Below are 17339 nucleotides of genomic sequence, written 5' to 3'. Positions count from 1 at the left end.
AAGGTGAATTCAAGATAATCTGATCAGCTTGTTTGAAGAGGATGGTTTATGTAGAAGAGTAGTGAGAAACTTAATTAGAAGGGCAAGTTACCAGCTAGATTTTAATGTGCTTATGATATAGAAAAGAATTACAGTACTTGTCAAAATTGAGTATCCCACGTTAGTAATACAGTCTACTGGTTACACAGACTCTTGAGCCAGATTGCTTGGGTTCTAATCTTTCCTCCACAAGTTACTTTAAACTCCCTGTAAATAAATTTCCTCATCAGTAAAGTATAGAAAATAATAGTACCTACCTTACATTGTTGTTGTGAGAACTAAATTAGTTAATATATGCAAAGCACTTTGCAGTGCCTGATGTATGGTAAGTATAAATGAATGATAGGTATTATTGTTGTATAGGTTGACAAACAAGGAAAGCAGAAAATCTTATTTTTTATAGGCATTTCCCTAATAGTATTATATTTGACATATTTTTACAAATAATTGTCTGTTTTCTGTTGCAGTGTTTGGGAAATGGGAAGTAATGACAGCTGGCACCTGAACTAAGTACTTTTATAGGCAACACCATTCCAGAACTTCAGGATGAATGGGGATATGCCCCATGTCCCCATCACTACTCTCGCGGGGATTGCTAGTCTCACAGACCGTAAGTTTGGTCAATTTATCTAATCTGTGTTCTCTTCTGTGTTAACAATGATTTTTTAAGAGACTGTAGAAAAAGTTATTTGCAGTTGTCATAAATAAATTATTTGAGATTTAAAAATTTTAATGACAAATATCATTATTTCCTTTGGTTTATTGGCATGCATGTGAAAGTAACAAAATTAGAGTGGTCAGCTAGTAGATAAGACCTTAATTTCTGTTTCATCCTAATGACCAATTAAGAAATGGTGGCCTTTATTTAAATGTCTTAACACGATAAAGGAATCAATACAAAAGTAAGGACCAAAGAAGATGAGACAAAGCATTAAAAAAAAATCAAAACTGAAGAAGCATGGATTTGCATATAGGAACAAATATAGACTTTAAAAAAAGCATTTCTAGAAATGGTAATGGAAACTGCCCTTCAGAGAAGAAAGATTGATAGCCTGACTTAATCTAATTTCTTAGTGATGTTCATTTTGGATGTCATTTTCAGTAATCTTTTGGAGTTTGTCATAGATATTAGCAGCCCATTTTATTCTGAACATTTAAGTTCAAAGAATTTCATCATTCTTTTGAGATTTACTTAGTGTAACACAGTTTTTAGGGACTCATTCTTGTGGTAGCTAGCTCTAACTCTAATTCTTAGTCCCTGGGTAATGGTGCAAAAAGCTACCTACAATGTCAGTCCACGTGTCATCCTACTTGAATAAATAAAGGGAAAAAGAGGTAGGAGAGAGAAGGGTAGAAGGTGAGGACGTTGCATTATGCAGGCTTTGGGGCTTTAAAATAAAGGAGCTATGAGAAAATAACTTCAAGAAGTGTTTGGTTTTTGTGGTTGGCCCCAGCTCATTTCTAGTTGAGGGGTAGTTTTAATAACTGTCAAGGTTTCCACACTTATTTCCCCACCAGTGTTGTCATTGTTTATTTAAATTAAAGTTAGTTAACATACAGTGTGGTCTTGCCTTCAGGAGTAGAACCCATTGATTCATATCTTATGTACAACACCCAGTGCTTATCCTGAAAAGTGCGCTCCTTAATGCCCATCACCCATTTAACCAATCCCCCACCTACCTCCCCTTCACCAACCCTCAGTTTGTTCTCAGTATTGAAGAGTTTCTTAAGCATTTTTATCTGTGTTCAGCAGTCCTTTAATACTGTTTTTCTGTTGTTGATTTCCACTGGTTTTATTGGGAGAAAAATAGTTAAAGGCTGATAGCTTTGAGGTTAGGAAAGTAACATGGCTAGTTTCTGAAGTCTGAGATAAGAAAGTAGCTGGTGGGGTTAGGATAACTCAGGTGAGAAAACTTGTCAAACTCTTTAGGTTGTGTTTTCACTTTGTTGTAAGACATAAACAATATAATACATAGGAGTGCCAAGTCAGATATACCACCAGGGATTTATTTTTGTTTGTCCTCCCTATTCTCTCAAATGTACCTTATATTTTAAAAGCTTGCCCAGTAAATCCTATTTATTAAGTAATAATTTGTTTCCTGTGATTTTACTAATAAAAAAAACAAAACCTGTTTTTAGCCATTGGGGCTGTGAGCCTGATAATTACATTGTATAAGTGATTAGAAAATAAGCCCAAAACAAAGATACTTTAGTTAACTTTCTTAACTTTTACTTTAAACAAATAAAAAAATTTCCATTATGTGAAGAAACTGTAAATAACTGAATTTAAACTACTGTAAAAACATATCCTTTTTTTGCTGTTACACTAGAATGAAGAGAGAACTATTTATTTAGAAATTTATAATTGATAGCATAATTCCTTAGATATTTGGCTTCTTCCAGAATCCTTATTCTATGAATGTTCTTTTGCCAAAGTGAGCTATTTATTTTTTATGTATACTCAAGCGTTTTAAAAACCTGTTACTTGAAGAGTTGGGTATTATTACTTGGTTTATTTATGTGAGATTACTAGTGATTCTGATAAATCTTAGAAGCAAAAATAAATGCGATTAATTAATGTATTCTCAATTCTTAGAAGTTACTTTTTAACGCTACTTGTTTTGGCTACTTTATTCATTTATTAAGTGAATAAAAATTTTAAGATCTGAAAAATCATGCGTATAAAGGAGTTGAGTTTTATTCTTAGTAATAAAATCTGTTATTGCCCAAGTGATGTTTTGGGGTTTTGTAGACTTGATTGGGGTTTTTGGGGGGAGAGGCAGAATGCCTTTTAATAATTTGTCACATTGATACTTACAACTTGTTTTTAATCCCAGAATATTTGTAAGCAGATACTGTAAAGAGACTTCTTACACTCAGTTTCTAATAATCTGATTTTATTCCAAATAGTCCTGAACCAGCTGCCTCTTCCATCCCCCTTACCTGCTACAACTACAAAGAGCCTTCTCTTTAATGCACGAATAGCAGAAGAGGTGAACTGCCTTTTGGCCTGTAGGGATGATAATTTGGTTTCACAGCTTGTCCATAGCCTCAACCAGGTATCTACAGATCACATGTAAGTATAATTTAAAAGTGAAAAGTTTTGGTCTTACTAAGAGAGTCAGTATTCCTGGTTTTACTCTTTATTTCAGAAAATTTATATACATAGTTTAATTTTAAAATACATGAATATCCAGGGTAGCCTTATGATAAGATTTAAATAGACCCTGTAGTTCTGTGAAGGTCTTTTCAACTCTTTTGGAATAATCTTGGTTCATCAAGATGGGTCTCTGCCGGGAGGTCTAAAGTTGCTCAAGAAGCTATCTCCCCCTTGATATTGCTAAAGTGGTTAGAATTCCCAAGCACTAGGGACTATACTGGTAGCTTTATTTGGAATAGGCTCACATGCTTTCCCTGGGAAGTTAACTAAAACTCAAGGACTGACTCCATGCATAGCTACTACAAAACTGAGAGTAATTTTTCCCAGAATTTATCATACCATCATAAGTGTATGTTTTCACACAATACACTTTTTTAAATAATATAAACTTATATTATATAGCTTGTTTATAAAATCTTTGCATATGAGTATACTTTAAAATTTTTTACTATAAAACTTGTACATACTTATAATTATAACATCTTAATACAAAAATTTATAAAAAGTTAAATCTCTTGGGGCATCAGCCTGGCTCAGTCTGTAGAGCATGTGACTCTTGATCTTGGGATTATAAATTTGAGCCCCACATTGGGTATGGAAATTACTTAAATAAAATCTGTAAGGGGCACCTGGGTGGTTCAGTTGGTTAAGTGTCCAACTTCAGCTCAGGTCCTAATCTCGTGGTTTGTAAGTTTGAGCCCTGCCTGGGGCTCTCTGCTGTCAGCACAGACCCCGCTTCAGATCCTCTTTCCCCCGCTTTCTGCCCCTCCCCTGCTTTCTCTCTCAGAAACAAACATTTTTTTTTAAATAAAATCTTTTTTAAAAAGTTACATTTCTCTTATTCCTTCACATCTCACTATACAGCAGTACTCATGTATCCTTTCCATCTTTAATTTTTGCTTTTTAATTTAAAGATTCATTATTTATAGGAATGAGGATAAAGCACTATACAATGGAGTGGTCTCTGTCATTAAATACAGTACATACTTTGAAGCCATTTTTAAAGCTGATGAATGTTAAGGTAATATACATGTGAATTTTCTGATGGGGAAACTGAGAAATAGTTGGTAAAATCAGAAGGAAGTCTAATACTAATATTTTGTCACTCCAGAAATTCAACAGTGACTAAATATTTTGTCACTTGTTATATCTATACATACTTAATCAACAGTTATCACCAAATATTTAAAAAGATAAGGTAAATAGCACATATACAGTTATGATTTATTTTATGGAGAGCTGCCTTAAGATTACCTCCAGAAATTCATTGAAATTTATCATTGGACACCATGTTTATAAATCTTTCTTATTAGATTTAATGATGAGCAGAACAGAGACATGTAGAATATAAAATTAAAAACACTGCCTATATTTATCATTTCTGTTCCATAGTTGTAAATTTAATTTGGTACTTCCTTTCATGTTTATTGAAAATTGCAACTATCCATAACCACTTGCTTGGTGTTTTTTTGCTCAGTGATGACTTTGAGAAAAGAATATTAGATGGAAAAATTACATAATCTCTGGGTCTTGTCTTAACCAATGTGGCAGCAGTATTTCATTCAGAGGACATTCTCAAAAAGGCAGACTCACTCATATTCAAATGTAAGAGAGAAAATATATTCCAAGCCCAACTACCAACTTCTGTGCATAATTATCATCTCTGTAACCTTCCATTATTTTGAATAGAGTAGTCTCTGTTTTCTACTTTGAAACTAATGTGAACATTTTTTTCAGTTTCCTTATTTATTTTAAGAGAGAGAGCTAGAGCAGGAGCATGTGTGCAGATTAAGGGCAGAGAGAGAAGAGCATTCCAAGTCATTGGAGCTGAAACCAAGAACAAAATGCTTAACCGACTGAGCCACTCAAGAGTTCACTAATGTGAACATTCTTTTTTTTTTTTTTAAGTTTTTTTTAACGTTTATTTATTTTATTTTTTTTAACTTGTTTTATTTTTTATTTTTTTAAATTTACATCCAAATTAGTTGGCATATAGTGCAACAGTGATTTCAGGAGTAGATTCCTTAGTGCTCCTTACCCATTTAGCCCATCCCCCTCCCACAATCCCTCCCATAACCCTCAGTTTGTTCTCCATGTTTATGAGTCTCTTCTGTTTTGTCCCCATCCCTGTTTTTATATTATTTTGTTTCCCTTCCTTATGTTCATCTGTTTTGTTCATCTCTTAAAGTCCTCATATGAGTGAAGTCATATAATTTTTGTCTTTCTCTAATTTCACTTAGCATAATACCCTCCAGTTCCATCCATGTAGTTGCAAATGGCAGATTTCATTCTTTTTGATTGCAGACACACACACACACCCACACCCACATCTTCTTTATCCATTCATCCATTGAGGGCCATTTGGGCTCTTTCCATACTTTGGCTATTGTCGATAGTGCTGCTATAAACATGGGGGTGCATGTGTCCCTTCGAAACAGCACACCTCTATCCTGTGGATAAATGCCTAGTAGTGCAATTGCTGGGTCATAGGGTAGTTCTATTTTTAGTTTTTTTTTTTTTTTTTTTTTTTTTTTTTTTTTTTTTTTAAATTTTTTTTTCAACGTTTATTTATTTTTGGGACAGAGAGAGACAGAGCATGAACGGGGGAGGGGCAGAGAGAGAGGGAGACACAGAATCGGAAACAGGCTCCAGGCTCTGAGCCATCAGCCCAGAGCCCGACGCGGGGCTCGAACTCACGGACCGCGAGATCGTGACCTGGCTGAAGTCGGACGCTTAACCGACTGCGCCACCCAGGCGCCCCCTATTTTTAGTTTTTTGAAGAACCTCCATACTCTTTTCCAGAGTGGCTGCACCAGCTTGCATTCCCATAACGTTTATTTATTTTTGAGGGAGAGAGAGACAGAGCACAAATGAGGAGGTGGCCAGAGAAAGAAGGAGATGTAGAATCTGAAACAGACCCCATGGTCCAAACTTTCAGCACAGAGCCCGACGCGGGGCTCAAAATCAAGAACCGGGAGATCATGACCTGAGCCAAAGTCAGATGCTCAACTGACTGAGCCACCCAGGCGCCCCTTATGTGAACATTCTTAAGTAAACTAATAGTTCCATAAAATGTTTTGGCCTTTTTTTTTTTTTCCTGTTTAAAATGGGAAAAAAAGTTGTCTTTAGAAGAACTTCTCCCTGTCATTTTTGATAATTCTGTTTCTTCCAGGAATAGTGTCTTCAAAAATCCATGAAATTGTTGAACATCTTTTGTGCATTTTTTTTATATGCCATAAGTTCTTGATTTTCTACCTCAGTCCTTTATGAATTTCACTAGTAAATTGCTATCTAACTAATGTAGAATAGGGAATTCTTAATCACTATTTTCATTTTTGATATTTGTTTTTTTAATCCCAGAGAGTTGAAAGATAACCTTGGCAGTGATGATCCAGAAGGCGACATACCAGTCTTGTTGCAGGCTGTCCTGGCAAGGAGTCCTAATGTTTTCAGGGAGAAAAGTATGCAGAACAGATATGTACAGAGTGGTAAGGTTTTTAATTGAATTTCATATTATATTTTTTTGTGGGTCTTCTATCAGAGATTGTTTCATTTGTAAATTCAAGTGTCTCCTTTAATAAGGTAGCCTATCATCTATGAATGCTATGTTGATACTTTGAATCAAGCCAAGAATAAGAAGGAGACCAAATGAATGTTAATATTCTTGAAGTTTAATATGTAACTAAATTCCTTGGAAATTAGACAGAGCTGAAGTGTATTTTGTTATATATTTCAGAATACATTCATTTACTCAGAGAGCTTTAAAAGTCTTTTCTTATATCAGAAAATCATGGAATTGATATAAAAGGAGTCTTTTCATTAATCAAATTATAAAAATACTTGCAGAGCTTTTCAACATGCAGTACTTACATAAATAATTATAACAGGTTTTAGTGTTAGTACTGATAGTGATTATATTCATAGTTCTGTAGCAATTGGTTTCACTCTTTTGCTGCCTTAGCAACAGAAAAGTAGGTTTATAAGTATTATTATTAAGGAAAAATTTATTTATAATAAATATTATAAAAAGCATAAAGATATGATATTCAATATAGATACAATTTTTATGTAATCAAGGTGTACCCAGGAGCATTGTACTGAATCTGGCAAGCCCAAGTATTTATTTGGCTCTCAAGATTAAAATATTTAGAAAGGAATAGTTTAGACAGCTCAGGAAGGTCCAACTTAATTACCTGATGAATTGTATTCAAGAATATTGGCAGATTTATTGACAGTACCTCCATGAAGCCCTCCATTCCCTTTCCTAGTTTTGTCTTGTTTTTTAAATAGTATTTGTTAATTTTATGTATTTGTGTGTGAATTGTGTTTTTAAGCAATTGCATAGTTGCTATCCATTCCCCAAAGTGAGCCCATGGAGATGCCTCTGCCCAAACTCCCCTTCAGCAAATTGAAGGCAAGTCTGCAGGGCGACACTGTATCTTCACTAGAACCAAGAAGCTAGATTGCAGTAGGAGGAGACAGATAGGAATGGTGAAAGTAAATCTAGAATTACAAATGCTCTGGAAGAATGTTGAATGAAAGAAAATATGGAGAGATCATTGATTAGAAGAAAAACTTACAGGAAAGGAGCATTAAGTATAAGATAATGTGAGTGGATATAAAATTGAATAAAGGAAGTCTTCCAAAGCTATTTATACTACATTTTGTAACATATTTTTAAATATTTAATTTGGGTAGTAAATTACTCTAATAAACTTTTTAGAGTATTCACGTTTAAATCACACATTTTGTATTTTATACTACATACACTTATATTTTAGCCCAAAACGTTAATTTCTCCATATCATACTTTGTGAAAACAAACTAGCATTAAAAAGTGAATTGACACGTTGTGTGTTGTGATTTTTTTTTCTAAGCGTTTCCCTGGTGATATTTGGCTTTATAATTTAGAAAAGTGATTCTTGATTGCTAAATGTAAATTTGAGTCACACATATGGAGAAAATTTAATAATATGCAAATCACTTTATTCATAGTTGTTTGGAGCTTTGAGATAATCAGGAAGGACTATTAGGAATTTTATTTGCCACCCTCTCCTTTTTTTTTTTTTTTTCTTCTTTTTTAATAAAACCATTGCTTTCAAACTAGTAATCCCAGCTTGTTCCAGCCTGTTAATTCAGGGGAAACATTTTTTAACTATCATCTCATAGAGGATTGCTCTCCCGCTCAAAAAAAAAAAAAAAATCATCAACAGTAATTATAGTACTTAAATTATTAAGCTATGGAACATATGACTTACTACTGAATTTGAGTTGGAAGAGAAAGCTCAGAAGTTAATTTAGACTATATATAAAAGAAAACACACTATTAGTGGTAGTTTTCCAGGCGATTTTGAGCCCTCATTTTATTCAACTACCGTCCTAGAGCTAGAATCCCTTCTGAAGTATTCCAGGCAAATGAACATGTAGCTTCTGTTTGAATGTTTCTGGTAAAAGGGACTTTTCATATCAATAGCAGGAACTGGAATTTGGGAATGTGATATGATGTGTAAAGCTTCCAAAAAGATTGGCTATACATATCATAAGAAAGTTCAGGTGTAATCATAGATTTTTATCTTTGATTTTACAATGCCTAAATAACTGGATTTTTTTGCATCTCCTATGTAAAAAAAATGCCCCTTGTGTAATAATTGAAGGAACAATGTCTAGCTTGAAAAGAAATATGAGAATCTGAAAGCTGTCCTCCTCACATTTTCATTCTTTAGTCAAATATTCATTTAATCCTTACTGTGGCAAAGAATTATCGGAGAAGAAAGAATAGGAGCGTTCTGTTTTGCATCAAAACATTCTGATGGAAATGGCAGCAACTCAAACTTTGGGCCCCTCAATAAAGTAGTACTTTTTAAAACTGAGGTCTGAATCTCAGTGAAACAAATAGAATGAAATGAAGCTCCTGAAGACTGGGGATGTATGTAATAAAGTATGTCCCATATAATGGAAAAACCACCAAAGGACCTATTGTAGAAGTAATTGTGTAGTATTTGGTCAGGGGTTAGAAAAGGTGACTTCTAAAGGTTCTTTCAATTTTAAGGCTAAATGATAGGACGTTAAGTAAGCAAGTAGAATTTAAAAAAAAAATCTCTATCTCTGGTCTTGCATTAGTTATATGGTAAAAGGATGTTTTAGTAAAATTGGTTGTGCTTGAAATTTAGTTTCTGTGTTTTGCTCTTCAAAGTGAACCTGTGAGTCAAAAAAAGGAAAGAACAGAAAGAACTTTTGAATGTTTGTGATAGAGCAATTGCTTTAAATCATTTAAAGATACTTTACCATTAAAAGAAAAAACACATTTTCCATTCTTATGTGTTGTGTAGGAATGATGATGCCTCAGTATAAACTTTCTCAGAATTCCATGCACAGTAGTCCTGCATCTTCCAATTATCAACAAACCACTATCTCACATAGCCCCTCCAGGTAATATATGCATCATTTTATTAAGTACTATTTTCTGTGATGAGCATGCTTGTGAATTTATGCTGTATACATACAGTTAGGTAAAGGTGAATTATATGTAGTTAAAAAGTTGAAATGCTTAGCCTTAAATAGTAACTCACACCAACATTTGTCTTAAAATGTTATATGCAGAAATGCTCTAATACACTAATTGAAGTAGCTACCATCTTGGTAATTTAATTTCATACAGACAAAAGAACGTGTTAAAATAATGTGTTTGAGAGGCACCTGGGTGCCTTAGTTAAGCATCTGATCTTGATTTCAGCCCAGGTCATGATCCTCGGGTAGTGGATCTGCATTGGGCTCGGTGCTGAGGGTGGAACCTGCTTAAGATTCTATCACTCTGCCCCTCTCCCTTGCTCACGTCCTCCCTCCCTCCCTCCTTCCCTCCCTCCCTCCCTCTCCCTCCCTCCCTCCCTCTCTCTCTCTCTCTCTCTCTCTCTCTCTCTCTCTCTCTCATAAATAAATAAATAAATAAATAAATAAATAAATAAATAAATAAATAAATAAAATGTGCTTGAGATAAGAAAATTTGTAGAGTAGAATTTAGGGAGCATGACTTTATCTTAAATAGAGGGATACTTTTATGCAAGTGAAATAAATTAATTACCTGTTTAGTTTAACTGTTAGATTATCAATTGGGGATAATTTTTATATTATCTACTTTTCAAAATTTTCTGTTTGCATAGGTATTGTTTTATACAAATCAGAGTTGTGAGAATTTTATGACCATGAAATTTTAAGGAATAGCATATTTATTTCATTTCCTGATATTGTTTGTTTGGATTTTGGGTTTCAGCCGGTTTGTGCCACCACAGACAAGCTCTGGGAACAGATTTATGCCACAACAAAATAGCCCAGTGCCTAGTCCATATGCCCCACAAAGCCCTGCAGGATACATGCCATATTCCCATCCTTCAAGTTATACAACACATCCACAGATGCAGCAAGGTAAGAAAGTTGGTTATTTATCTACAGGGAATGCCTGTAATTTAAGCAAATTAATTTTTTTCTTTTTATAGTTTTTGAAATACAAACTAAAACAGGACCCTGAAATTCATCATTTGGGAGATAAAAGGATCCCTGTCACATGACTCTTTGGATTAGATTATTATACAACTGAGTGTATCTAGTTATGAAATTAGAAATATTTTTTTTTAATTGGGCCGTGTTCTTACATAGCACTAAGCCAAAGAGAATTTTGTTTTAATTGGTGAAGTATGTATAGTGTGAAAATTTTACTATAAAGTAAATACAGTGCTGGTAGAGAAAGTTCTGGGATTATGTTACTAGTTCTCAGTTGAAATTAGCTGATAATGTCTTTGTAAGGTTATATTGCTTTGAGATGTATGTCCTGGCTTCTAAATAGTTTTTTATTAATAGTATAAATTTATACTTTTTTTGAGAAATTATAAAAAGTGTAGAAGAGACTGTTAACAAATACCTGGTTTTGTCCCCTATAAATAATAGCAAATTTTTAACATTTGCAGTCAATTATTAGTTCCTGTGTGTATTCTTCTTTTCTATCATACATGGAATCAAATGTCTTTTATAAACTTTTCAACTTACAAACTGTTAATGTAGTCATCAATCAAAACCACCAACTTCTGATTTCTCAAAGCTAGATAATGAAGTACTAGGTTGAGATTATTTCATACACTAATTCAAGGGAAAACCAGGAGGTGGATCACACATTTGGAATAGACAACTCCAAAATTACAGACTTTAGTGTGAGTGCTGAATGTAAGTATGTATGTATTATATAGGTTCTTGATAATTGTAAAATATTAGTATACTCTGGCACACAAAGATATGAAGAACATTTTAACTAATGAAAGGGAAATGTTAAAAGGATGCATTGGTTTCTTATGGAAATATCCATATACACATTTGTATGTGTAGGAAAGAATGTAAATTTTTACTCTGTTTACTGTTGTTTTTTAAACAAGATAAATCCAGCTTTTTCAGAAGAAAAGTTGAAATCACAAAATCAAAAGAGAAATATGATTTGGGCATCTTCCTATTCGGTAATGAGTCATTTCTTGGAAATTCTCAGATATTTGAGCAACTAGAAATGTTACTCCAGGATTAGCCCTACCTAGATATTAAGGTTAATTAGAACATGTAGAGTGGTAAGAAACAAACGGATAGGTAGATGGGACAACACAGAATCCAGAAATTAGGCAAATATATATGGGAATTTAGAATATGTGGAAGGTAACATTTGAAACATTTTTTTTCAACCTTATGTTATAAAAATTTTAGCCATACAGAGAAGCTGAAGGATGAGCACAATGAACCCCTTCATCAACAGGAATAATTCTTTGCCATTAAATACAGTTGCTAGGAAAGATATTTATATAAACACCAAATATAATTATTCACTTCTAAAAAAATTAAGGACAGTGAATTAGTAATTCACTTCTTAAAAAATTAAGGACAGAAATGAAGAAACAGATTAATATAATTTTTTGTATAGTATATATTTTGTATTATAATTTTAATATAAATATTTGAATATAAATAAGGACAAGTAAATATGGGGAAATTATATTTTCAAAATTTATTACGAACACAAAGTATTAAGTTTTAATATACCAAGATTTGGGGCGCCTGGGTGGCGCAGTCGGTTAAGCGTCCGACTTCAGCCAGGTCACGATCTCGCGGTCCGTGAGTTCGAGCCCCGCGTCGGGCTCTGGGCTGATGGCTCAGAGCCTGGAGCCTGTTTCCGATTCTGTGTCTCCCTCTCTTTGCCCCTCCCCTGTTCATGCTCTGTGTCTCTCTGTCCCAAAAATAAATGTTGGAAAAAAAAATTTTTTTTTTTAAATTAAAAAAAATATATATACCAAGATTTTATACAGATTGATACGAAGAAGACAAAAATAGAATTAAGAAGAAACAGACATACTGAAAAAGAAAACAAATTGGACACCAGAAAGATTTATGCCTATATTAAAATATGGTCAACCTGGCTGACATTAAAGAGATATGAATCAAAATTACGATGAAATATATTAACCAGATTAGTAAACATTTTTTAGTTATACCTAGTATCAACAAACGTGCCGGGAAATTTGAACTTCCTACATTCTTCATTGGGATATAAATTGGACAGTCTTTTTAGAGAACATTTTGACAGTATCTATCATAATTTTAAGCGCACATACATCCTTTAGTAGTTCAAATTCTCTCTCCCTTAAGAGAAGCAGAGGAGATAAAACATAATCAGACAGTTTTATCTACAAGTTCTACCAAGCATTCAAAGGAGGTGTTCTAATCTTCAAACATTCCAGACAGAAGAAAAATGTCAACACTCTCCTACTTCATTCTATAGAGTTAGATAATCTGAATACCAGAATCAGGTGTAGTGAAGAAACTGTGAAAAAGGAAAATTATAGACCAATTATCACCTAAAATTTTTAAATAAATATTACCAAACCAAATAAGCAGTGTTGGTAGCCTATATGATAAAATTGGATATATTATCGGGAATACATGGATAATTATTAGACAGTTAACACAAATTTAAGAGGTTGGGGATGCTGTGTGCCTCATAATAGGTACCTAAAGAACATTAAAAATTTTTAGCTTTTGTTCATGATTTAAAAGCTTTTCACTGAATAGGAATAGACCAGTACAACCTTATCCTGATCTTTCCACCTAGGGGTGAAAAATGAGAAACATTCTCCTTGAAGTCAGGAATAGGACATGAGTGCCTATAATCATCCCTTTTACTTAGTGTGGTAGTGGGTGTTTTAATACAGGAAGATAAGCAAATATATGCATATATATATATATATATATATATATGTATATATTTTGTATGTATAGTTATATGTCTAATTATTGGTAAGGAAGAAATGAAAGTGTTAGTTTTCAAGTGATTGTCTTCATAGAAAATCTAAGAGAAGCTGCAGATAAGATAATAGAACTTAAAAAATATTCCACAGTTACTAGATACAAGATCATTATAATAAAATTTAATTGCATTTTTATACATCTAAAATAAGCAATTATAAGTATAATCTTTCTTTAATATTATCAACAACTTAAAGGAAAAAGCATAAGATATCTAAGAATGAATTTAACAATGTATAAGACCTTTGTGAAGAAAATTATAAAACTTTTGAAAGAGCTAAAAGAAAACCTAAGAATATGAAGTTATGCCATCTTCATGGATGGAAAGACTCAGTAGGGTAAAGATTGAAATTTTCCCAAATCTGTAAACTCAGTACAATACCAATAAAAATCTAAAGCAGGATTTTGTGCAACTTAAACTTCTTCTAAAAATTCATATGGAAGAATAAAAGTCCAAGAATAGCAACATAATTTGAAATGGAATGAGATGTAGAAGCTCAGTCTGGCAGTTACCCAGATTTATTGTATATTATTGTATATTTATTGTATATTATTGGTACGTGGAGGAGTAGAACATGGGGAAATGGAATTTGATAAAGAGCCTAGGAACATACCCAGGAACAAATGAAAACTTGATACATATGGTATTATATCTTAATTGGGAAACACTGGTTTCTTTAATAAATTGTGTTGAGACAATTAGTCATCCATGTGGATAAAGGTAAAATTGGATTCCTGTCTCAGCTACACGTAAAGATGCATTAAAGACCTAAGCGTGAAAAAAACAAAACTGGAATTTTAAAACAAAATGCAGAAGACTGTCTTCATGATTTTGTGTTAAGGAGGGAATCCGAATGGCTAGTACACATAAAAAGATACTTGGTTTCACTATTAATAAAGAAAATACAAATATTAAATTGACAAAGAGCTTCCCATCTCAGGCTGACAAACATTGTTGACAAGAATATATAGGGGCGCCTGGGTGGCGCAGTCGGTTAAGCGTCCGACTTCAGCCAGGTCACGATTTTGCGGTCCGTGAGTTCGAGCCCCGCGTCAGGCTCTGGGCTGATGGCTCAGAGCCTGGAGCCTGTTTCCGATTCTGTGTCTCCCTCTCTCTCTGCCCCTCCCCTGTTCATGCTCTGTCTCTCTCTGTCCCAAAAATAAATAAACGTTGAAAAAAAAAAAAAAAAAAAGAATATAGATTAGTAGTAGCAACTCTCATACACTACCAGTGGAGTACAAATGGACATAAGTAATCTGGAAAACTATTTATTAATATTCAGTAAGTTTTAAAAAGTGGACATATCCAGCAATTTCACTTCTAGACACATTTGTAAAAAAGTCAAGAATATACATTATATACAAATATATGTATATGTACATGTATACGTGTACAAGAATATGCATTGTTTATGACAGCAAAAATACTGAAGCCATCTAAACATTTGGACTTAAGAATGGAAAGCTGTATACATTATGCAGCAGAATATATTTATTTAAAATAAGTGAATTTAATACTACATGTATAAAAATGGATACATTTCAACATAACATTGAAATAGAAAGCAAGGTATAGAAGGATATATACATATAGTATACCATTTTATATAAAGTTATATGTGAAACAATGCTATGTATTATTTAGGACTATATTCATTTATAGGAAAGGTATAAAATATTCATAGGTAGAGCAAAGTTTGAAGTCAGTGTGGTGGTTACTTTTATAGAGTAAGGGGGAGGGAACAGAGGAGAGGAATATGCAGATACATGGAGAGTTTCAGCCTTATCTAATGGTTTATTTCTTTTGAAAAATAGATCTGAATGATATGTGACACAGTGCTAAGATTTGATCAAGCTCTGATAGTCGTACACAAGTGCTTATTATATTTTCTATAATTTCTGTGTGTTTAAAATATTTTGTGAACAATTATTTTTCTCTAAGAATTTTATTTTTATAAAGCTTTTTGTTTTTATTCTTGTTAATTTCAGCATCAGTATCAAGTCCCATTGTTGCAGGTGGTTTGAGAAACATACATGATAATAAAGTTTCTGGTCCGTTGTCTGGCAATTCAGCTAATCATCATGCTGATAATCCTAGACATGGCTCAAGTGACGACTACCTACACATGGTGCACAGGCTAAGTAGTGACGTATGTTATATATTAGTTATCATTAAGGTAATAATATAGTTCTAATACTTGTTTCGTAACCTAGTATTTTGATCCCACAGTTTAATTGATATCTACTGTGTATCAAAGGTTATACTAGGTCTGAGAATCTTGCTATAAACAATGTGATTCCTATACCTACAGAGCTTGGTCTAGAGCAAGGTTGATAAACTGGCCATTAGTTTGACCTACAAACTAAGAATGGCTTTTACATTTTTAAAAAACAACAACAACAAAGCATGTGACAGAAACTGTATGTAGCCCACAACCCTAAAATATTTATCTGTCCCTTTACAAGAAAAGTTTGCCAACCCTTGGCCTAAAAGTTTTGGTTCTTAATGAAATCTAGTTTCATTTTTAAATACTTGTTCACACAAAAATGTTTTTAAAATAATGAACCTTTATTTATTAGTATCAAGCTCTTTTTCCCTGTAAGACTTGTACAAATCTTTATTCCCTGAAATTTAGCATTGCTTTGATGTTTTAAAATATTCCACATACTGGAACTGGTTTTGTGGTATTATCAGATAAGTTATATGTTAATTGGTTTGGCAATGAGTTACGTGTATATAAGGATAACAGAGATGACTGTGAACTCTGCCCTCAAGACATTTACAGCCTCGTATGGCCTTCATAGCTCCTCTTGTAGAAAATAGTAAACAAAAATGGAGCCTAGTAGTAATACCAGTTTTCTTATTCATTGCCATGCATAGGCTGTTGATTCTTTTGGATACAGTTTCAATTCTTCTAAGATTTACCATGAGCAGAACAGGAACATACAGAAGAATTATGCTTTTGAATACCAACACTTTACCTGTCAGTAGTTTCTATCTTTTATTGATCTGTTTAAGATTTCTCTAAAGCCTCTCCAATCATTTAAGATAGACATTTTATATTCTTTTCAGGATGGAGATTCTTCAACACTGAGGAATGCTGCTGCCTCTTTTCCCTTGAGGTCTCCACAGCCAGTATGCTCCCCTGCTGGAAGTGATGGGACTCCTAAAGGTATTGTTGTAACTAAAATTTCCTTCAGCAGTTGAGTGAAGAGCTCAAACTTCTTAGTGCAGATACCAAAAGCTACACTTGAAAGAAACAAACCTGTACTCATCCCTGTAAACTATTGGTAATGTTTTCAAATATATACAGTATTGTTCTCACTGATAAATCCAATGATCTTTTCAGACCACAGCATTTATCAGCTTTCCCTCATCTCCACCTCCCCCAGAAAACTTACTTCATATCAAGTCCACCTGTTTTCTTCATGTTTCTTTCATTGATTTTTTTTTTCTTCATTAGCTCTTCTGTCTGCTCTCTTACTCCTCAAGATTTCTATCATTAGACTTTTTAATCTCCCATTGTACTTTTTCCCTTGGTTATTTCATTCAGTTTTGGTAACAGCATTAATTACTTTTGTGAATAGGATTGCCAAGTCAATGTCTTTGGCTCCAGTCCTGTGTTCTAAGTTGTAATCTTTTGTTTCCAGACAAAATTTCCTCATTTCTAGCTGGTATTTCAAATTCATTTTCAAAGTTATTTTCACTGTTTTCTGCCATTTTATTTCCTTTTAATGCCATCCTAGTCCTGAATCATCATAAAGTTGTCTCTTACCTCTCATGTAGTCACTTATCAAAATCTGGCCTATTGTG

General features: G+C 33.4%; 1 protein-coding gene across 5 annotated transcripts in view; it reads left to right on the top strand.

Annotated features, from left to right (window-relative positions):
* The window catches only part of NIPBL (NIPBL cohesin loading factor), a 200364-nt gene that overhangs the window by 84600 nt on the left and 98425 nt on the right, over positions 1 to 17339 (top strand). For all 5 annotated transcript variants that reach the window (XM_023239001.2, XM_045038081.1, XM_045038085.1 and 2 more), the window contains 7 exons: positions 507 to 649; positions 2950 to 3115; positions 6560 to 6687; positions 9529 to 9628; positions 10467 to 10618; positions 15515 to 15675; positions 16599 to 16698. In XM_023239001.2, the coding sequence (XP_023094769.1) occupies positions 586 to 649; positions 2950 to 3115; positions 6560 to 6687; positions 9529 to 9628; positions 10467 to 10618; positions 15515 to 15675; positions 16599 to 16698 (871 nt within the window). In that variant the 5' untranslated portion in view covers positions 507 to 585. The remainder of the gene's footprint in view (positions 1 to 506; positions 650 to 2949; positions 3116 to 6559; positions 6688 to 9528; positions 9629 to 10466; positions 10619 to 15514; positions 15676 to 16598; positions 16699 to 17339) is intronic.

The sequence above is a fragment of the Felis catus genome, chromosome A1, assembly GCF_018350175.1.
Source record: "Felis catus isolate Fca126 chromosome A1, F.catus_Fca126_mat1.0, whole genome shotgun sequence".
NCBI lineage: Eukaryota > Metazoa > Chordata > Mammalia > Carnivora > Felidae > Felis > Felis catus.
The sequence above is the reverse complement of the archived record's forward strand: the minus strand, read 5'-3'. Positions and strand labels throughout refer to the sequence as shown.